The sequence below is a fragment of the Raphanus sativus genome, chromosome 3, assembly GCF_000801105.2.
Source record: "Raphanus sativus cultivar WK10039 chromosome 3, ASM80110v3, whole genome shotgun sequence".
Classification (NCBI taxonomy): Eukaryota; Viridiplantae; Streptophyta; class Magnoliopsida; order Brassicales; family Brassicaceae; genus Raphanus; species Raphanus sativus.
The window spans coordinates 15420451-15442556 of record NC_079513.1 but is presented as its reverse complement, the minus strand read 5'-3'; the positions used below and the strand labels follow the sequence as shown (position 1 = coordinate 15442556).

Here is a 22106-nt window from a genome sequence, read left to right as displayed (position 1 = left end):
TAATGTTTTTGAGATTCACAATTATTCATAATTAGTTGACAAAAATTACATTGAAAATATGAAAAATACATCTTTTTGAAACAAAAAAAATTCCTAAAACATACATCTTTAAAAAACAGAGGAAGTATGTCGTAATTAGTTATAGCTTGGACGCGTGTGAACGAAGCTCATATGTTTCATCCTTTAGAGCATGATTATTACAAGTCCTTGTGGTAAAGTCCTTAGTATACATATATGTATATGTATATACTATATATGCGTATATAATTGTTTGCCCAAACTCATAAAAAAAAATTCAGAATTTCACTAACACATAAACAACAGTAACTCAGGGTCAACAAATGAAAAGAAAAAATGTATACAATAAAAACATCATTTAATATATATTTGAACTTATTACATCCAAAGCCATATTATAACAAATGGATGGGGTATAGTTATTCAAACATTTTAATACCAAGTTAGCCGATATAAGCTTACAATGCTAATATCCGCTAGCTATTGCTTACAAAATTTATTCTCATAAATGTAGTTACAGTTATTATGTACTTAGTAGTTTTAGAAGTAATTGAAAATTTAATTTTTACTCATTTCCAAAGAGCGAAAAAATCTCTTAATCTCAACCCGCACGACATCTTCTACCACTACCAGGTTCACAACCCGGGTTAAATGGTTCTTCATCACTTCCTGTTTTGCATGTTCCCGAGGCACAACTCTTGTGATCTTTGTCCTTAGCTTCACTCCCTGCGTGTGCTTCAGTTGTGGTCATAACGATACAGATAATGGCTACAAGAGCCAATGATAGAACAATTGTTTTCTTAGATATAACCATTTTTGCTTTGGGTAAATTTGTGTTTTTGCTAATGAACTACAACTACTCGTGCGTTTTATAGTGTGAATTTTTATATGCTAAATAAAGAGTGTTTCTAATGGGTTTGGTTAGCCGTAACCTTTGGATATTTCGTTGATTTTACGCATTGGATGGTGAACCACAATTTTTAGTTTTGTATAAAAATAGTGAAAGCATCGATGTACTAAACAGAAATTAAAATTATTTTCTTTCCATTCCACAAATATTTTATTTCCTTAGCAAATTCTGGTGGATGAAGAAAACTATATATATAGTAAAAAACTCTATAAATTAATGATATCAGGGGTACCATATTTTCTTATTAATTATATGGTTATTGATTTACAAAAAGAATTTTTTTTTTCAGAATTTTTATAAAATAATAAAATAGTTAATTTCACATTACTAACATTAACAAATTTGATAAATTTGACTTTTATATTATTTTATTAATATTATTTGATGTATATTAAATATTTTTTATAGAATCCAAATGTCGTTTAAATATAATTTTACTAAATAGTATCAAACTATATTGAAGTGTTAAGAAAATGTATAGAAAATTCTGTTAAAAATATAAAATAAAAGATACAATATTCTGTATGTACTTATAATAGATATTTTTTCAACAACATAAACAGAATCATGTAAATTATTAATGTATATATATATATATATATATTAATAATTTATAGTTTAATTGAAACTATATATTTACATAGGGTTTCTAAAAAGTTATTATTTATTTATTTGTGTCATGTTTTGAATTGATCCGATTCAAGATCATAGAAAATTCTTCATTTATCAGATTTAATCTATAGAGTTTTAATAAAAAAATTGAATTCAATTATATCAAATAACATGTTCATTTTTGAGTAAAACTAAACCAAATTGTATATTGTTTTCAAGGGAAAAAATATTGTAGTTGTTCTTCTAAACTCAAACACATGTCATTTCTTTTCTAGAAACAAAATCCAATATTTAATTCTAAATTTAGTTAAGAATTTAATTTGAGGATTTTAAGACATAGAAATTATTTAAACTTTTTAGTATTAAATTTTAGTTACAGTTCAAATACACCCTTAATAGTTAATACACCTATGGTGTTCAATTACTATAAATTTTAAAAGTTTCCATATACTCCCTCTATTTTTAATATAAATTGTTTTAGAAAAATTCTTTTTGTTCCAGATTACATGATGTTTTCAGTTTTCTATATAAAATTTATTAACAATTAATATTATTGATCAATGATAATATACATTTTATTTTATTACTGGTTGGATTAATTTAAAATAAACAATTAATGATATTTTTGTTTAGAAAATGTAAGAAATTAATTATTTTTTTAATATATGTGCATGAATCCAAAATGACTTATATTATAAAAAAATCAGAGGGAGTATAAATCAACTTGTCTCCTGTTTTGGGCTCTAAACCAGTTAATATTTTGTGTGGGCCTCATTAAATTAGAAAGTCCATTGTGAAGTCTCGACGCAAAAGTCACATTTACCCTTCATCTTCTCTCCGCTTTAACCTTTACAGGTTTCTTCCGACAATTCCTCAAACAGACAGAAACCAAATCAAAACCTCTGGCCATGCTCAGATCCGGCCTCGCTTCGTTAATCGTCGATGTCAACTTACGGCGCACGTTACTTCCCCTCGCATCCTTCTCTCACCCTGCTCACCTTAGCCGTTCCTCACGCTGCGTTCCTCCTTCCCACAGACCTCTAAGGTTTCGAATCCAGACATGTAACCACCTCCGTGTATCCTCGTATTCGTCTTCTCCGGAGAAAGGCGGACCATCTTCGTCCACCCAACGATCAAGCATCGCGGGTCAAGAAGACGCAGTCACGGCGGCTCAGAACAGCTTCAACGGTCATAGCCACCTTGATGGAGACGACAACTCTTCACCGCAGCAACCCTCTTCCAAAGTTCTTACATTACCCACTGTTTTAACCATCGCTCGTGTGGCTGCCGTGCCACTTCTCGTCGCAAGTAGGTTTCATTTGTTGCAGGCAGCAAAACGTTGCGTTTCATCTAAAGTTGATTCCTTTTTGTCTCTGCTGCTTTTGTAGCCTTCTACGCTGATAGTTCCTGGGGAACGACTGCTACTACAAGCATCTTCATTGCAGCAGCCGTTACAGACTGGCTTGACGGCTATCTTGCACGAAAGGTGATTCCTTTATTACAAAACTCTTGTGTATTATTATCACATTGTAATCTTATCGGTCAGATCATGTGCGTTTTCAGATGAAGTTAGGTTCTGCGTTTGGTGCCTTTCTGGATCCAGTTGCTGATAAGGTGTGCATTTTGTTTTTAGTGGAAGAGAGAATCATATGTTTCTGATTTGTATTTTGGGTTCTCAGCTTATGGTTGCAGCTACTCTGATCTTACTCTGTTCAAAACCTATAGACGTTGCTGTATTAGGATCAGTTCCATGGTTATTGACGGTTCCTTCTATTGCAATCATTGGTCGGGAGGTAAGTTATGTAGAAAGTTCATTCACTTGCAGAGTAAGTTAGCATTTCCTTAACTTATGAGACGTTTGTCTTCACGTAGATTACAATGTCTGCCGTAAGAGAATGGGCTGCATCTCAAAATGGGAAGCTTTTAGAGGTAAAGTTAAAATCACCAACATCTAGCTTTTTTTTGTTTGTTTGTTTGTTTGTTTGTTAAATGTTCCTTTACTGAATCATGAAATGGGCATTGATTGATTGAATTGCTCACCAGGCCGTTGCTGTAAATAACTTGGGGAAGTGGAAAACCGCTACGCAGATGACAGCACTAACCATACTTCTCGCATGCCGTGATAGCAGTGTTGGATGGTTTGTAGCTTCTGGTGTTGGCTTGCTTTATGTATCAGCAGGACTATCGGTTTGGTCTTTAGTCGTTTATATGAGGAAGATATGGAAAGTACTACTCAAGTAATATATATCTATCGGTTTTGTTTTTTTTTTTACTTTGACCTGCATTTGGATATAGAGAGGGTCTCAGTCATTACCTACTCAAAACTTGAATGATGCAGCACTTGGGCAAGTAGAGGAAAGTGTTGGTTGTCTGATAATAAGTAGACGGTTCTGCTTTTTCCCAACATAATATAAAGTATGGTATAGTCTTGGTTCACAATCCTAATCATGGTGTATTGTAGATTGGCTTTGTACTGGTTCCAGGAAAACTTTCAGATTAATGCATCTATGTTCCTTCTGTTCATTTTTACAAAGGGTGAATCTTATTAGCTATCAAAAAAGTTTGAGAAAACAATCTAAAAGAGACCAAAAGAAGAAACATAATTATATACATCGTCAAGAACTAAGAACTCGTTATATGAGAAGTCAGGACTGCTAAGTAGATCGAAATGCTTGCTTCCAAGCGTGTCTTTTAGTATTGTGATCTGACCTTCCTTGAGGAGTGTGTCTTCTTCCAATCTCTCCACCTCTTTCTTCAACATCTCCTTCTCTGACTCCAAATCCATGTTTCTCTTTCTGCATTCATTTACTTCCTTACACATCTCTTTATTTTCCTCCAACACTTTTGTTAATGTAACTTTCATGCTAGTCAATTGTTTAGCAGCTTCTTGGAGATTCGTTTGTTGAAATGAAACTCACCTCCACAGACAAACATGTAATAAACCCTTTGTTGAAATGAAACTCACCTCCACAGTTTGGTTGTTTTGCTCACTAGACATCGTTGATTCTGAGTTTGATGCAATCTCATTGGCTTTCTCAAGCAACAAACTGTTGACTGTCTGCAAACTCCTCTTGAGGCTTTCAGTTCCACACCGTATTCCATGGACATTCATTTCAGACTCAATCAGAAACTGCTCACTCAACCCATTAACCATCTCCTCAGATAATCTCTCTTTGATGAACTTGAGCAACTTGTAACATAGCTGCGTGCTCTCACTTAACATCAAAACCCCTTGGTCTTGCAAGAGGCATACACACATCTTCATCTCATTGTCTAGCTTGAAAGATGTCATAGTGTCATAGCTCCGCAAACAAGCATTCTCAACACGTAGTGAATCAGCTTCGAGCTTCATTGATTCCACCTCCTTTCTAAGTGAGAACTCAACCCCTGTCAACCTTATCTGTTCCATCTGCAACTTCTTCACCATATCTTCAGAAGGTTGCTTCTTAGGTTCCTCGGAGAAACTATCTCTAAGTCCCTGAATAGTCTTCTCTTGTTCCCCACAGGTTCTTAGCAACCTCGTAACAGATTTGTGCAACACCTTGCATTCCATCTCCTTCTCCTCAAACTCTCTTCTTACATAATCAATCTCTTCCGTAGCACCAGTGTAACTCTCTTGTAACTTGGAGAGGTTTTGCGTAAGATACACATTTTCTTGATGCCTTTCCTCTGCTGTTTCACTCAACTCATTAAATTTCTCCTCCATGTTTCTCATCATAACAATGCGCTCGGTTTCCTTTTCATGGAACGTTGAGACTTCTCTCTGGAGTGAGACATTATGCTCAGGGAGCTCTCTGACACGCTCTCTCAGCCTCTTCTCTTCCATCTGGAAACTCTCGAGCTTCGAAGTCCACTCTACTGACCTTCTATCAATCTCTTTCTCCAGTTCAAACTGTAACTCGTTCTTCTCTTTCTCTAGTCTCTTTATATGCAACTCTGAAACAGTCTTTGCTCGTTTGATCTCTTCCTTAGCGGAAGCTCTCTCGTCTATTTGTGAACGCAGAAGAGTTAAGACTTCCAAAGCCAAACCTACTCTCTCATCATCAACCAAAGATGATACGTCAAAGTCACTGTCTGAAAGAAGCTTCTGCTCTTGAGAAAGCAGATTCACTCTCTTCTCAGCTTCTTTATACTTCTTCTCTAGCTCGCCTTCTTTACAAACATGATCAGTGCCCACATGCATGTTCTCACTGTGCAAGAACAACTCCTGCTGCTCTGCTTTGTGTTCAGACAATGGAACAAGATTGGCGTAAACATCCAAGTCTTTTGAGTCATAACTCGATGCCTTACTATGAGAGAGTAGGCTTCTTGAAAGTGAAGGAGCTGATGCATCTTTCATACAATTTTCTTGGACATGATGTGATAGTGGTGAATAAGGGGTTTGAACTCGAGGTGGGAGCCTCCTTCCTTTGACACTCCATTAGTGATGATTACTGTGTGAAGAAGAACCGCTCTTTTGCTTAAAATGATGCTCTTCTCCATCAATGAAACGGTCCAAGACATGGGCAGAGAGATTACTAGAACAAGTTGGAGATGAATAATCATTGTACATGTGACCATCTTCTCCTCCTTGGCTTCCCGGTGTAAAACATCTGAAACTTGAATCAATTCAGCAAAGAGAAACATTGATACATATCTTTTAACAAAACAATGTCACACAAAGAAAATAGATAGAGAGAATAAAGATCATTTTATTTTTATTTTTACCGAGATGAATGAGTTCGCTGCTGAGTGGTTCTAGTAGCGTTTGGAGGATCATATGAAAAAGTTCCATCAACGAGAAAAGCAGCGGAAGAAAGAGAACGGCTTCGTCTAAGAGCGTGGCCACCACCACCACTCTTCTTGGGACTAGTTTCTGATTCTTTTTCCCGGAGAATATGTTTATCAGTGGCATTACTAGATGATGATTTGAAAAAGAACAGCTTCTTCATTTTGGTTGGTTGTATGTATGTATCTCCAAGTATCAAACAAAACTATGTAACTATAAAAAGAGACAGTAATCAAGAAACAAAGCTTAAAGAGTTTGTAAGAAGAGTGTTGGAAGAGTGAAACCTACTTAAAATCACTTTGGTTGCTGGAATCTGGATGAGAATCATTCAAAGCAATTGACTCTGATGAGTTAAAAATAGAATCAAGAACTTGTCAGAGAGCTTTATGACAGATCCGTAAACATCGACTTGCTGTTGTAAGTTAATACAATTACAATCCACTACGAAACCCCCAAAATCAAATTATATATCATTTATTGAAGTCGACCATCGAACCTGGGGCGGAGAATTTAAGAAGAAGAAAGTATAGTACAGTTAGGAACATTCGAAATACAAAAATCAAAAAAACAAAATCTATTGAAAGCACAAAACCTTTGAAGTTACCATTAAAAGAGAGAGATTCTTCAGAATCGAACGTGAAACCGAAACGGAAAACCATGTTTTGTGACGGCGTTAGTTAACGCCAACTTCAGGGAAGAAGCGTTACTATTTGAACAGCGATTCGGAAAGACATGTAGTGACACGACAAACAATGTGGGTTTCTCCCGTGAGCGTTTTCTGCAAATTCAAAATCTCTCTTTTCGTTGCGCGGATAAAAGCCCTTCCAGAAGAGGAACGGGCCGTTTTGAATTTTCTTTTTTTTTGGTAGAAAACTGGGAGGGATCTCCCAGTATTTATTAAAAATCAAACTTCAAACTACAAACGAGTCTGTCGTGGCCGTAAGGGACCATCAACATCCTCTCTCAATAGAGTAACAACATCCATAGGTGCAACATCAAAACTATGAAAACCAAGAGGAAGAGAAAATGCAAGGTTAGCCAGACCATCAGCTAAGCGGTTTGCTTCCTTATACACGTGAACAATATGGACCAACCAGTCCCTTATCAAAAAGCCATGGCACAGTCGCACCAGGAAAGACAGTGAATGAGCATCCCCAATTCCTGTCGTTAAAAACTCCACCACCATTTTAGAATCCACCTCCAACTCCAAACCTCCTAAAACTTTTTTTCCAAGCAACCAGCTGACCATAATAAACTCCCCAAAGCTCCGCCAACGGAGCAGAGCACCTTCCTATGTTGAGTGTGAAACCACCACACCATTCACCATCACCATTTCGTATCACTCCTCCTGCAGATGCCTGCCCCGGATTTCCATGAGATGCTCCATCGGTATTTAGTTTCATCCAGCCTACCCGCGGAGGTATCCATCCTATCATTACTTCTATGCGTTGCCCAATAACTATGTGCCCTTTCTCCACCTCTTTTACCAGCATCACTTCCTTGGCCAGGTTTATTAAAAATTGTACTCTGTCTCTCCACAATCTATTCTCTCCGAAGACATTACCACATCTCCATTTCCAACCCCACCAAACCGATACCGCAAACATCGTAGCCCAAGGAATCGCCTCCCCTGCCTTATTATCACTAAGATTCCTGTATAGCCATTCAAACAAAGGCATCGAGAAGAAAGCGTCTCTCTTCGTTCTTGGTACAAGTTTATTCCATATTCCTTCCATTGCTGGGCAATCTCTAAGAACATGTAAAATCGTTTCAACTCCTCCTCTACATACCTGGCACACATCAGTCCCGCTGAGATGTCGTCTGTATCTCTCTGCATTCGTCATTATTGCATGACTCCCGACTAACCAGAGGAACAATTTTACTCTTTCTGGTGCTACCACACGCCACATACTACAAAAGAAACTCCCCATATTCGCCCTAGGAGCATCATCTCTTGAGATCAGATCATATGCTGATTTTACTGTAAACTGTCCCGTCGGTGTCTCCCCCCAAGACAAACGGTCCTGACCTCCCGTTGCAGTATTCACCACAACTGCTAAAAGCTCGAGTCGTGTCTCTTCAGTGACAAAGGGAGTGATTCTCGTAAAGTCCCAACCCCTTCCTTCTACCCATAAATCTCTAGCAGTGATACTCTCGTAGTTCTCCGGTAAGTCAGCAATTACAACAGACATCAGTGTTTGACCCGCCAGCCATCTGTCCTTCCAAAATCGGATTCCTCTCCCATTACCAATAACCCAACTATGCCCGGCAGAAACCACTTCTCTGATCCCCATAGCCACACTCCTCCACGTAGATGAAACATTTTTACCCACTGTCCTCCACGTTGAGTCATGAATATTCCCCACTACGTACTTCTTTCGAAGCACTCTAGCCCATAAACTGTTATTGTCATTTAACAAACGCCATCCCACTTTTGCCACCAAAGCTTTGTTCATCTCTCTCGACTTTCTTATCCCGAGACCACCATCAGTTTTCGGTCTACATATCTTGTCCCAAGCAACCAAGTGTTGACCTCCACCCCACACAAAGTTCCTTGATAGACTATCCAATTTCTCAAGTGTACTAGCAGGCAAGTAAATTGTACTCATCTGATGTACCGGTATTGATGATAGCACCGCCTTAGTTAAAGTTACCCTTCCAGCAAGACTTAGAGTTTGCTTCTTCCAGCCTGCTAACCTTGAAGCAACTTTCTGGAGAACCTCCCCGAAAGTGTCCTTATTTATTCTTTTCTGTAGGATTGGCATCCCCAAGTATTTTTCCAACTCCCTTGTTGATGCAATACCACCCTCTCGGCTTATCTGCTCCCCTCGTTCTCTAGCCACATTCTGAGAAAAGAAAATCTTGGACTTTGGAAGGCTTACCTTCTGTCCCGACGCTCTACAGAACGTCTCCAACACTGATTTTATAACTCGAATTTGCGACACTGATGCCTCCGCAAAGAGAATTAAATCATCAGCAAAGCATATATGTGATAATTGCGGCCCACCTCTCGACAATCTTATGGGCTTCCACTTCTTATCCTCCACTGCTTCATCTATCAAGTGGCACAATCGCTCCATACATAACACAAATAAATATGGGGACAGCAGATCTCCTTGTCTAAGTCCTCTCAATGGTTTAAACGATTCCGTCTTCTCTCCATTCCACAGGATACTCATTGAAGGACCAGAAACACATTCCATAATCCGTCGGACCCAAGCCTCTGGTAATCCAGCTACCCTTAAAGTATCCTCCAGAAAGTCCCAGCGCACCCTGTCATAGGCCTTCTCTAAATCCAGTTTCAGAAGCATCCAACCTTTCTGACCTTGTTTCTTCCTCATCGAGTGTACAGCTTCCTGAACCACTACAATATTATCTGCACTCAATCTTCCCGGAATAAAGCTTGACTGAGCAGGGCCAATCAACTTATTCATCATGCCCTTCAATCTGCCCACCATAGCTTTCGTAATGATTTTAAACAACACATTACAGAGGCTGATAGGGCGAAACTGAGTGATGCTCTCCGGCTTCATCACTTTTGGGATTAGAACAACAAGAGCATCATTTGTATTCTCCGGTAGCTTCCCCGTCTCGAAGAATAGACGAACAAACCTCACAACTGAAGCGCCTACTGTCTCCCAACATCTTTGATAAAACACAGGTTGAAGCCCATCAGGTCCCGGTGCCTTAAAACTTCCCATGGCTCTTACCGATTTCTCCACTTCCTCTGCAGAAAAAGGCTTATTCAAGTTGGTGTATTCTTGATTTGTTAAACACACAAACCCCCTCGCCGGTAAGCTTTGCGTGTCAGTCTCAACGTCCTCCAAAGAGTAAAGCTTCTTGAAATAGGTAATCACGAGCTCCTCAAGTTCATGAGCATCTGATATCCATCTATTTTCATCATTCTTCAACATGTCAACTCTGTTGCGTCTCCTCCTTATAATTGTTGACATGTGAAAAAACTTTGTATTTCTATCTCCACGTGCAACCCACTTCTCCCGTGATTTCTGAAACCAGATAAGCTCTTCTTGCTCAAGAACTATCTCAAATTCCTTGAGTAAGTCACCCTCTTTCACCAACAGCTCATCAGAGTAGTTAGTATCAATCTGCTTCTGAACTTCTTTAATCTCCATTACTAAGGTCTCTTTCCTTCTCTGAACACTACCAAACACTTCTTTATTCCACTTTCGCAGCGTTACTTCCAACCGTGCCAATGCTTCTCTAGTATCAATGATCCGATCCATGAGGCTACTACCAAGTCTTGGAAGTCATTGTGTTGTAGCCAGGCCACCTCAAATCTAAATGGGCGTCTACACGCATTCCCTTTTACTTCAGGCGTAAGCTGTAGATATAATGGTGCGTGGTCTGAGGCCATAAAAGGTAGGTGAGAGACCTTAGCCTCTTGCCATTTTAGTCTAGACTGCGCACAACAAAGCACTCTATCCAACCGTTTAGCAACAAAGGTACTCGTTGTTTTTCCTCTCTTCCATGTGAACTGGTTACCGCAAAAACCCATATCAATCAACGACATCTCATTGATCCAATCACCAAACATTATTGAGTCCTCCGACAATCTCCCATTTCCCCCACTTCTTTCATCCAATCTCACAATTGTATTGAAATCCCCGCCAATGAACACTGGACCTGTAGCATTCTGAACAACTTCCCCCAATGACGCCCAAAGACCACTCCGACGACTCGGTGTGGGAGCAGCGTACACAACAATTAAGTTGATCACCTCTATCCCATTTCCAATCTTTGCATAGATAAACTGATCTGTAGACTTGACAACTTCAAGCTCTCCTACCTCCGACCTCCATAACAACCACAAACAACCACTCTGTCCACGCGCATCCACCCTAAAAGAGTTATCAAACCCCAATCCCCGACAAATGCGACCGCCGCTGCACCACCAGCATGAGTTTCAAAAACAGCAAGAATATCAGTACTAAATTTCTTCACCAAATAGCGAATTGATCTGCGAAACTGAGGTTTATTTGCCTCCCGGCAATTCCAAAGAATGCACTTCATTAAATCTGTATAATCAATAACTAGAATCACCGGGGCAACTTGTTATGCCTCCATACTCTTCGAGTCTCCTCCTACTTGATCCACCGATGGTTCTGATCCATCAGAGGGAAGATTCTCCGTCAATGCTAGCTGCGCATGTGCACTCCCCTGATCAGGAGCCTGGTCGGATTTTCTCTCATTACCTTCAACCTCTGTACTTCCGGCGAAAGCACCACCTGGCCGGCCAACACTTTCCTTCTCAACTCGCAATCGCTTCCCACTCACCGATAACTCGATCTCACCTCTTGCTGGGCCATAAACAAGCCCACGTGTAGGCCCAACAGACTTTGGTTTGTTTTTTTGAAAATTCGGGTTTCTCAAGTTAAGGGCCTTCTTTTCTTTGAAACCCACACGGACTGGCGCCTGCGTCCCCTTGTTCCCAGTCGCTGCAAAAGCTATGGCTTTCCCATGCACTTTACTTGAACTTCCCGGATTAAGGTTAACAGTATTCTCATTCTCCTTATTCCCATCATCTCCCCCAGCAACCTCCGCTAGTTCTTCCTTCTCCCCCTCTTCATTTAAGCTTCCAAATCTATTCGACACCCTGACTTCCTCCAACGCACCACCCTTATGTGCTTCCCGTTCCTTGGTCCCCACCATAGCTCTTCCATTAATACCTCGCGAGCCAGAGTCTATCTGTTTCTGTTGCTCAGGCTTTTTCCTCGCATGTCTTACTTGAGTAAATTCCTCTTCCATACGTATGGATTCAGTACTCTCATGCATTGTGATTACTCGAGTTACAGGGACAAGAGTTCGTTCTATCACATTTCTTGGACATGCGTGGACAAGGTGTCCATACATACCACATGTCGAGCAAATCGCTGAGATACCTTCATAAGAGACAAAGTACCTCTCACCGTTAATCATCACTGATCTTTTTAACGGTTTATTCAGATTCACCTCCATACATATTCTCGCAAACCTAGCTCTCTCAATGTTCAAAGTTGTCAAATCGACTTTGATAGGCCGCCCTAGTCCCTTAGCTATTTCCATCAGTATCGTCTTATGTGGGCTCATTTCTTATTGTGGGCTCATTTCTTTTAGCTATTTTTATATTTTCTTTTTAACAATTATTAGCTGTTTTTATATTTAAATTCTAAAACAAAATACCTTAATTATTAAATGTTAAAAATATCAAATTTTTGAAGTCTAAACAAAATTCTAATAATGTATATGGGTTATTACTTCTCTAATGTAAGCTTTATATTTTCTACTTATCAAACTTAATATCTACATGTTAACTATTAAAATAGGAATATGAATGAATATGAAAATGGTGAACATGAACAAAATTAAAAGAATGAAATGAATATGTATTATTTTTGTTTTATATCAATTTTGATAAAAAATGTTTTTGTTCTGTATTTCCTTAAAACCTTACAAATAACAAGGAATCATATGCATTAAATATTCTTTATAAATAATGTAAATTTTAAGGAATGAGTAGAAATTGATCATTCCCTTTAATTTTCTATATCACCATTTAGACCTTTAAATGTTTACTATTTTCAGGAATCAATCGACAATTGTTCCCGCTCGTTATCAATAGCTGCAATATATAGTAAGTTAATTCTATCACTTATTGGATTTCTCTCAACAAAAGTTTTTGTTTGACATTTTTAGTCAGTACAGCAATGCCAAAACTATTTGATATTCATATAACCATTTGGAGAAAAGGAGCTTATATGGATAAAATCACATTGAGCGAAATACAAAGAACACACACACATGCCTTATTGAAAGTTTTATTCCTCAACCGACATGACTGGCTGGTTTATTAAGATAGTAGAAGGCTTATTTCACTCGGTGATGGGAACGATAGTGACTCCAACGCTGTGGATTACATCACTAGCTTTCCCGTGGAACCCGACGATCTTGTGGCCATTCTCCCCGAGAGTGAACTTCTCACCCGCATCCATTCCAAACGGAGTTGACTCCCTTTTGTTCGTCTTGAACTGAAGTGAGATAATAGCTGGTTCATCCACTCCAAAGATCTTATCGTAGTATCCTACCAAGGCCGTGAGATACTCACCATCCTCAAGGACAAACTGAAACACACACACTCAAAATAACATAAATACAATTTAGGGAAGTATAATGTATTACAAAAATGCATCTTGTTGTTTTCAAGAAAATGACCTCTTCAGCTCCAAGTACCGTCTCTTTCCCATGTTCATCTCCAGGTACCAAGTCTGTTCCCTTAGTGTACTCAAACTTGACAAAGGATACACCGTTGTTACCTTGTCCTACGTATATCTTTCTTACACCGTCGTAAACACCATCATCCCATGCAACTCCTCCGTTGCCGCCTACCGACGGTAGTTTCTTGGCTGGTATAAAAGGTGCAAAATATGCTCCTAGAGCATCAATAGCGTCACCTTGTTGTCCATGGAATCCGACAAGGCGACAATCCTTTTGCTCAAGAACAAACTTATTTCCCTTTGTATACCCAAAGGATGATGTTCTCCCTTTTGATGTTTGGATGGTAAGCGACGTGATGACGGTATTTTGAAAAAGGTTTGGCTTATCATAGGTTGCAGCCACCGATTTGATGTATTCATCCGGAAAATCAAGCACAAACTGCAACAACAAGCAACATCCAAGAAAGTAAATGTTAACTGTAAATCATCTCTCTCAAATAGTCAAAGCTCCTAACGACTAGAAAACTCTCAGAATCACTGACTATACTTATTGAACCAATCATGTATAGTGATAGAAGTACCTCGTTTGTTGTTCCTCCTTTCACTCCATGGTGAAGTTTCTCTGACTTGCAACCTTTGGCATACTCGAACTCTAAATAAGTGATACGATGATCATCTTGACCAATGCTCAGCCTTTTAACGGCGTCGAAAGAGCCATCATTCCAAACACGTCCCTCTGTACCACCTTGAGCATCCAGCTTGTACAATAAAGGTGTGAGAGAGGGAATTACAAAGTAAACTCCAATGGCGTCGAGGGCATCACCCGCACGCCCATGAAACCCTACGACTTTCTTTCCGTGATCCTCAAACTCGAACTTTGTACCATTCACAAGTCCGAGCAAGTTTGGACCAAACGTTGGAGACTTTCTACCCTTTGAAGTCTTGAAGACAAGAGATGTGATCACTTCTGTGCCAATGAGACCCACTTTGTTGTAGCTTCCCTCCACCGCTATGATGTATTCATCAGGGTGTTGAGCTACAACAAACTAGTGCATGCCAAAAGTTTCATTAAGTATAAATGAAATTATTGATGTATAAATTCAAGAATGGGAAGAATAAAAATATGGTAGTGGAGAACCTCTTTAGGGTTTTGATCTTTTGTCCCATGTTCACGTGTTACTACTTGGCCATCAACCTTCACGTAGTCAAATTTGATGTAAGTAATACGTGTGAGATCTTGCCCTACGTAGACTTTTCTTACACCTTTGTATACATCATCGTCCCATTCACTTCCTCCTTCACCACCGCGTATTGCCAACTTCCGGTAGAAATTCGCCATAGATCCTATAAAATAAATAAAATACTAATTATTAATTTGTTTTAAGTTCAAAAAGATTATAAATTAGCATTGTATGCCACTGTATAGTGGTAGTTATCAAAAGATTTAAAACCAGATCCCCACACCGCGATCTGAAAACGTATTCCTTTATCACACTATTTGGTTCGGATTTCCTACTACGAACACTAAATTGGCCACTTTCTCAAGAAAGACCAGAAAACATAGCTTTCAAAACAAAAACAAAAATAAATCAAAGAGAGCTTTACTCATGTTTGTAAATGTTTATATAGACTGATGATATTTAATGTAGAAGTTTACAAAACTAAAAAAATTGTATATATGTAGTTCAAGCTTGCAGAAACAAACTAAAGCTTCCTACACTTGTTTTTGGAATGACTTCTAAGAAAGTTGTTGGCTTCACAAAATATAAGGGATTTTTGTGGACTAGAAAAATGTAGAACATGTAAATAAGCTAATTCAGAAACCAAACACTGAGAGAGAGAGAGAGAGAGAGAGAGAGAGAGAGAGAGAGAGAGAGAGAGAGAGAGAGAGAGAGAGAGAGAGAGAGAGAGAGAGAGAGAGAGAGAGAGAGAGAGAGAGAGAGAGAGAGAGAGAACCAGTAAACCCTTGAGTAGAGATGAATGAGACTGATGGAGGTGAATATTATGGCTGTTAAAATATGTGTATTTATCGACATGGGTAGACACGTTTAATTCACTCTGATTGTCGTCTCGTTTCCATCATTTTTAGTTTGTTACTTGTACCTCTTAAGTTGTAACCAGCTCGTGTTACACGAGGGATAGCTACCACAAATGCAATGATTGAATGTGACAAGTCCACAACGAGCCAAATATAGTAGCATATTACTTCTCAAATCCAGATATAATTATGAATTGTTTAATTCAATAACGTATTCTTGCATTCCCTCCATAGGATAGGATAAACCTTTAGGTTCACCGACCAATACGAATTAATTATTTTATAATTGTTATCTTTTAGAAAATGAAATAAAATATTGTCAAGTGATATTATATTTTTAAAATAAAAAAATAAATAAAAACAGTAATATATGCGAAACGTTTTTAGAGAAATATTTTAACGCCGTCGTCAAAACACTAAACCCTAAACCATAAATTATAAACCCTAAACCTTTTGGTAAATCCTAGGCTCTTGAATAAATCATAAACCCTAAATTAAAAACACTAAACACTAAATATTAAAAATACTAAATCCTTAATCCTAAAAAAAATTTAGGGATTTGCATTGAAGGTTTAGTACTTTTAAGATTTAGTATTTTAGTGTTTAATTTTTTCTTATGTAGAGTTTAGAATTATCTAAGGGTTAAGGGTTTACCCAAAGATTTATGGTTTAGAGTTTAGAGTTTAATATTTTGATGATGACGTTAAAATATTTTAAAAACAATCTGCATATACCATGGTTTAGAGTTTAGAATTTAGAGTTTAGGATTATCCAAAGATATAGGGACCCAAAGTTTAAGGTTTAGGGTTTAGTTTTTTCTTGACGATGTTAAAAATATTTTTCTAATATTTTTTTGTAACTACTATTATTTCTTATTTATTTATTTTTATTTAAAAACATAATATAAGTTGACAATATTTTGTTTTCTTTTTTTAAAATATTGATTTTGAAATAACTGATTCTTATTGGTTGGTAGGTTCACCTAGCTTGCTATCAATAATACTTAACCCAAGAATAACTCTAATTCAATAATTAACAACCTCACACATATCTGTCTATATGGTTTACTTACTTTCAGCCTTGGCCAAGAAGGGAGACACTTATCTTTCTCCATTTAGAAATTATTTCATCTATATATCTATCCTCTGCTTTACTCCCGTTTCACATATGTAAACTATCTATCTAGCTTGCTTTACTTTCTGTTTTTTTTTGGGTCAAAACTTTACTTTCTGTTTGTCTATCTCATTTTTGTTGGTGTCATATATTCATATGTTGGGTTATAACAAGCCCAGATAACATCATGCATTGTAGAGGAGAGGATTCGATCCCGTGCGAGTTGGTGCCTGTTCTTTTTGTTGACTTATTTTCTTCTAGACCACGGTTACAATAGATTCTAAACACTTCTACCATCAGATCAACTGAACCAAAGTTAAGCTCAAAGTATGACATAAACTGATTGTTCTAAACTGAATTATAGGTGATGTTACAATTCACAAGATTTATCAATGTTATAGTTTTTTTTCTTGAATTATTTTTAACCTGGTTGAATCTTCGGGAGTCGGAAGATGGACTTCTTCTCCACGCATTCAAATGGTTTCTAAAGCATGAATTCTTTTTTCAGGGCGTTCAAATGGGTCTTAAAACATTGACTTATATCTGCGTTAGGTGAACATAACAATATAACTTAATTAGTTTCGCATATCAGAAATATCGAACCTGAAACGTGTTAACATCCCATACCCGTCCACTGCCACTTGACCACAAGACCACTCTTATCAATGTTATACTTGTCCTAACCTTAAGGAATGGATTGTAATATAGACTCGTCGTTTTGGCAAGAAACAAAGAAACTATATGTGACTCCTCTAAATCTAATCAGTGATTTACCAAAAAAAACCTAATAAGTGATATTTTAACCTAACATTTACTATATTCTATAGATCTTGGAACTTAACTAATTCATTGTACATATTTTTATTTTAATTCACTTTTTCAACATTATATTATATTAATTGGCCCAAAACAAAAATTTACAAGTGATTTTCAGTTCTTATATTTTTAAGACAAATCAAAATCCAATACATCAAGAAAAATATAATTGAAAGGATTAATTGGTAAGATACCATTAAATAGCAAAAATAGCAAAATAACCGTTTCTTGAAAATTGTGCCAGTTTGTGAAATAAATAAACAGCATACTCACAAATTGATAACACACTTTTTTGGCAATTATGTGTGTGTTAATATCATTCTATTTATGATATTTCATAGAAAATAGATTGTTTAAACAGAAATATAATTATAAAAAATCGTTTTTAATAGTAATATCTAATCTATTAATTTAGGATCATAATTTTATCTACTATTAACAAGTTATACTAGCATAATTTAAAAAATTAATTACTATGACATATATTTTTACATTAATAATAAATCAACTATAAATTTAAATTATATTTTTTTTTACTGTAACAAAGTCTGTTAAGAAAGAATCTAACAAAATCTTATTAAAGTTTTAATATTTTTTTATAAAATGACACATTAATTATTTTCGTAATAGTAATACATTATTATTTTAAATCAATGTTAATTATTATTCTAAAAATTTAAATAAAAATTCTATACTATTTTTAATAAATTTTAAAATTATATTCTGTATTATATATTATAGAAATGATTCATGAATTTAATATGAAAAATTTATACTAAATATATAAATTAAAAAAAATTGTTTCATTTAAATATATTATGACTGATCATTAAGGGTTAAAATTCGTAAACTATATATTATTTTTATACAAAAAACAATTATTAACATAGGTTAAAATTTTTATATCTACAACTATATGTTATCTTTTTATTTATATTGGAACTTTCAACAATAAATTGTTTAAAAGATTTTATATACAAAAATATAAGGACTATTTCAAAATTGACTCAAAACTCAAAATAAAACATAAAACGAACATATGATTTTTTGGAACTTTCATTTGCCCTATTCACCCCAAAAATTTGGATTATTCATTAAAATGCTATTACTTTTTTTTCGAAAATGGTTCGGTTTACAAGTTCGGTTCTTTTAATCTCTCATCTTCGTCATTTTCAAGTATTTATAAGATTTTCATTGCCATCAATGCATCAACCACCATGAACAATCAATTTGAAGTTTTTAATGCACGTCAAATCAATTTACAGTTCTTCTTTCTTAATTCTTATAAACTAAAAACAACATCTCTTTCACTTTTTCTCCACAATCATCCAAAAATTTCAATATTTTAATTCTAAAATTTATATGGTTCATATAACCATTGAAGAATATTTTGGCTGTTAAAATATGTGTATTTATCGACATGGATAGACACGTTTAATTCACTCTGATTGTCGTCTCGTTTCCATCATTTTTAGTTTGTTACTTGTATCATCATTTTTAGTTTGTTACTTGTACGGTTGTACCTCTTAAGTTGTAACCAACTCGTGTTACACGAGGGATAGCTACCACAAATGCAATAATTGAATGTGACAAGTCCACAACGAGCCAAATATAGTAGCATATTACTTCTCAAATCTAGATATAATTATGAATGGTTTAGTTCAATAATTAACAAGCCTCAAACATATCTATCTATATGGTTTACTTACTTTCAACCTTGGCAATGAAGGGAGACACTTATCCGTCTCCATTTAGAAATTATTTCATCTATACTATATATCTGTCCTCTGCTTCACTCTCGTTTCACATATGTAAACTATCTATCTAGCTTGCTTTACTTTCTGTTTGTCTATCTCATTTTTGTTGGTGTCATATATTCATATATTGGGTTATAACAAGCCCAGATAACATCATTATGGAGGAGAGGATTCGATCCCGTTCGAGTTGGTGCCTGTTCTTTTTGTGGACTTATTTTCTACTAGACCACGGTTACAATAGATTCTAAACACTTTTACCATCAGATCAACTGAACCAAAGTTAAGCTAAAAGTATGAGCTGATTGATCTAAACTGAATTATAGGTGATGTTACAATTCACATGATTTATCAATGTTATAGTTGTCCTAACCTTAAGTGTTTTAAGGAATGAATTGTAAATTTGTAATATAGACTCGTCGTTTTGGCAAGAAACAAAGAAACTATACGTGACTCCTCTAAATCTAATCAGTGATTTACCAAAAAAAAACCCAAATCAGTGATATTTTAATCCAACATTTACTATATAGTCTATAGATCTTGGAACTTAACTTAATTCATTGTACAGATTATTTTTATATTCACTTTTTGTCAACATTATATTATATTATTTGGCCCAAAACCGAAAATTTTACAATTGATTTTCAGTTCTTATATTTTTAAGACAAATCAAAATCCAATACATCAAGATAAAGATAATTGCAAGAGTTGATTGGTAAGATCAGTTTCAAAAAAAAAGAAGAGTTGATTGGTAAGATACCATTAAATAGCAAAAATAGCAAAATAATCGTTTTCTTTTTAGAACTGTGCCAGTTTGTGACATAAATAAACAACATGCTCACAAATTGACAACACACTATTTTGGCTATTATGTGTGTATATAATACACACAACAACAAAATAACATTCTATTTATAATATTTATATAAATAGATTGTTTAAATAGAAATATAATCATGAAAAATTGTTTTAATAGTAATATCTAATATATTGATTTAGGGTCATATTTTTATCTACTATTAACAAGTTATACTAGCATAATTTAAAAATTAATTACTATGATATATTTTATTTTTTTATATTAATAATAAACCAATTATAAATTTGAATTTTATATTTTTCTAACTGTAACAAAATCTGTTAAAAAAGAATCTAACAAAATCTTATTAAAGTTTTAATATTTTTTTATAAAATAACACATAATTAATTTCGTAATAATATATTATTATTATTATTATAAATCAATGTTAATTATTATTCAAAAAGTTAAAAAATACAAATTTTATACTATTTTGAATAAATTTTATAATTATATTCTGTATTATATAATATAGAAGTGATTCAAGAATTAAATATGACAAAATTAAACTAAATACATAAATTAAAAAAATATATTTTTATATTGTTACATTTAAATAAATTATCACTCATCATTAAAATGTGCTAAAATTCGTACACTATATATTATTTTTATACAAAAATAAATTTATTAACATAGGTTAATTTTTTTATATCTACAACTGTATGTTATCTTTTTATTTATATTGAAGATTGTTTAAAATTTTTATATACAAATATATAAGGACTATTTGCAAATTTGACTCAAAACTCAAAGTCAAATACAAAACTAACATATGATTTTTTTGGAACTTTCATTTGCCCAATTTAGCCCAAAAGTTTGGACTATTCACGAAATTCCATTACTTTTTTCGAAAATGGTTCGGTTACAAGTTCGGTTTTTTACTCTCTCATCCTCTTCATCTTCAAGTATTTATAAGTTTTATTGCCATCAATACACCAACCACCATGAACAACCAATTTGAAACTCTTAATGCACCTCAAATCGATTTACACTCCGTTTTTCTCAATTCTTATGAACAAAAAACATCTTTTTCACTTTCTCTCCAACATTCATCCAAAATTCTCAAGATTTTGATTCTAATTTTTTTATGTTCATAGATCCATTGAAGCTTACGATTCTTGGTGGATCACTTTTGTTTGAGATTCTGAATGCTTAGAGAAGACTTGTGTGTGCTAAACAAGTTATCTCACTAGTTGAAACTCTGAATCAGTTTTTTTCCAGATATGTTCGTGGGAAGACTTCCGTATAAGTCTTCTTGCAGTAAAAAACTTACACGAAATTTTTTTGGTCAATGCAGAGGTTAGTTTTATAATTGAATTTTATATGTGTTTTTAGAGACTGCTTCTATGAAGTCTTCCACTTTCCTTTGTTAACAAAAAAAACTCAAAAATACCAGAGAAACCTTCTCGGTTCATCATCTAGGATAAACATGTTACTTTTGCTTTTGATGAGATTGTGTCAGAAATTTGATTTTTCCTGGACAACTTACTTGTAAGTTGTAAGTTGTCTGAAATTAAAATTAAAAATTCAATATTTTATTATAATTAGACGACTTCCATGTATGTCTTTTCAGGTTATTTTTGCAATTAAAAATAAAACTTAAATATTTATTTTTATCTAGATGACTCACACGGAATTCAATTCGTACTTACACGGAAGTCTTTCAAGATTTTATTCCGAGATTCTGGGTGAACTTTGGTTATTATAAAAGACTTCCGTGTAAGTCGTCTACGAGACTACTTCCGTGTAAATCGTCCAGATAAAATTAAATATTTAAGTTTTATTTTCCAATTGCAAAAGTAACCTAAAATGACTTATATGAGAGTCGTCTAATTATAATAAAATATTGTTCTGTAGCTGAGGAGAAGAGAGGAGGGAGTGTGAGGGAGATCCGACTAGAGAGAGAGAGCTCTGGTGAGAGAGAGAGGCACGAGAAAGAGGGATTTCGCCTGGCGGCAGATATCCGTAGACAACAACATAAATCATTGCTACTAGTCATAGATT

The 22106-nt window shown here is 35.3% G+C and overlaps 4 protein-coding genes across 5 annotated transcripts; 1 reads left to right on the top strand and 3 right to left on the bottom strand.

The window, feature by feature from the left end:
- The first annotated feature begins 2432 nt into the window (after nucleotides 1-2432).
- On the top strand, nucleotides 2433-4042 carry LOC130509494 (CDP-diacylglycerol--glycerol-3-phosphate 3-phosphatidyltransferase 1, chloroplastic-like). Its single transcript, XM_057005613.1, has 6 exons — nucleotides 2433-2848; nucleotides 2929-3026; nucleotides 3104-3154; nucleotides 3220-3333; nucleotides 3413-3469; nucleotides 3584-4042. The coding sequence occupies exons 1-6, from the start codon at nucleotides 2449-2451 to the stop codon at nucleotides 3779-3781; spliced, it is 918 nt and encodes a 305-aa protein (XP_056861593.1). The 5' UTR covers nucleotides 2433-2448; the 3' UTR covers nucleotides 3782-4042.
- Nucleotides 4043-4454: 412 nt separating this feature from the next.
- LOC130510014 (uncharacterized) lies at nucleotides 4455-6485 on the bottom strand. Its single transcript, XM_057006348.1, has 2 exons — nucleotides 6248-6485; nucleotides 4455-6138 (listed from the first exon to the last, which is right to left on the bottom strand). The coding sequence occupies exon 2, from the start codon at nucleotides 5877-5879 to the stop codon at nucleotides 4455-4457; it is 1425 nt and encodes a 474-aa protein (XP_056862328.1). The 5' UTR covers nucleotides 5880-6138; nucleotides 6248-6485.
- A 739-nt stretch (nucleotides 6486-7224) lies between these two features.
- LOC108845292 (uncharacterized) lies at nucleotides 7225-12395 on the bottom strand. Its single transcript, XM_057006347.1, is given in 4 exon segments — nucleotides 7225-7518; nucleotides 7520-10506; nucleotides 10623-11148; nucleotides 11388-12395. Coding segments are annotated over 4 exon segments (4815 nt in total).
- Nucleotides 12396-13013: 618 nt separating this feature from the next.
- Nucleotides 13014-15626, bottom strand: LOC108844453 (jacalin-related lectin 22). 2 transcript variants are annotated; one of them, XM_018617711.2, is made up of 5 exons: nucleotides 15476-15626; nucleotides 14658-14863; nucleotides 14101-14565; nucleotides 13518-13958; nucleotides 13014-13426 (listed from the first exon to the last, which is right to left on the bottom strand). In XM_018617711.2, exons 2-5 carry the CDS (start codon nucleotides 14856-14858, stop codon nucleotides 13178-13180), a joined length of 1356 nt encoding a protein of 451 aa, XP_018473213.1. In that variant the 5' UTR covers nucleotides 14859-14863; nucleotides 15476-15626; the 3' UTR covers nucleotides 13014-13177. The 2 variants fall into 2 exon arrangements, with proteins under 2 accessions (XP_018473213.1, XP_018473214.1); XM_018617712.2 differs by lacking the exon at nucleotides 15476-15626 and adding an exon at nucleotides 15238-15356.
- Nucleotides 15627-22106: the final 6480 nt, after the last annotated feature.

Excerpts from the sequence above, each read along its gene's own strand:
- LOC130509494 (XM_057005613.1), top strand. The coding sequence starts at position 2,449 with ATGCTCAGATCCGGCCTCGCTTCGTTAATCGTCGATGTCAACTTACGG. Across the intron at positions 3,334-3,412 it reads TTGCAATCATTGGTCGGGAG|ATTACAATGTCTGCCGTAAG; the intron begins GTAAGTTATGTA and ends GTCTTCACGTAG. Across the intron at positions 3,470-3,583 it reads AAAATGGGAAGCTTTTAGAG|GCCGTTGCTGTAAATAACTT; the intron begins GTAAAGTTAAAA and ends ATTGCTCACCAG.
- LOC130510014 (XM_057006348.1), bottom strand. The coding sequence starts at position 5,879 with ATGAAAGATGCATCAGCTCCTTCACTTTCAAGAAGCCTACTCTCTCAT.
- LOC108844453 (XM_018617711.2), bottom strand. The coding sequence starts at position 14,858 with ATGGCGAATTTCTACCGGAAGTTGGCAATACGCGGTGGTGAAGGAGGA. Across the intron at positions 14,566-14,657 it reads AAGATCAAAACCCTAAAGAG|TTTGTTGTAGCTCAACACCC; the intron begins GTTCTCCACTAC and ends GGCATGCACTAG. Across the intron at positions 13,959-14,100 it reads AAGGAGGAACAACAAACGAG|TTTGTGCTTGATTTTCCGGA; the intron begins GTACTTCTATCA and ends TTGTTGTTGCAG.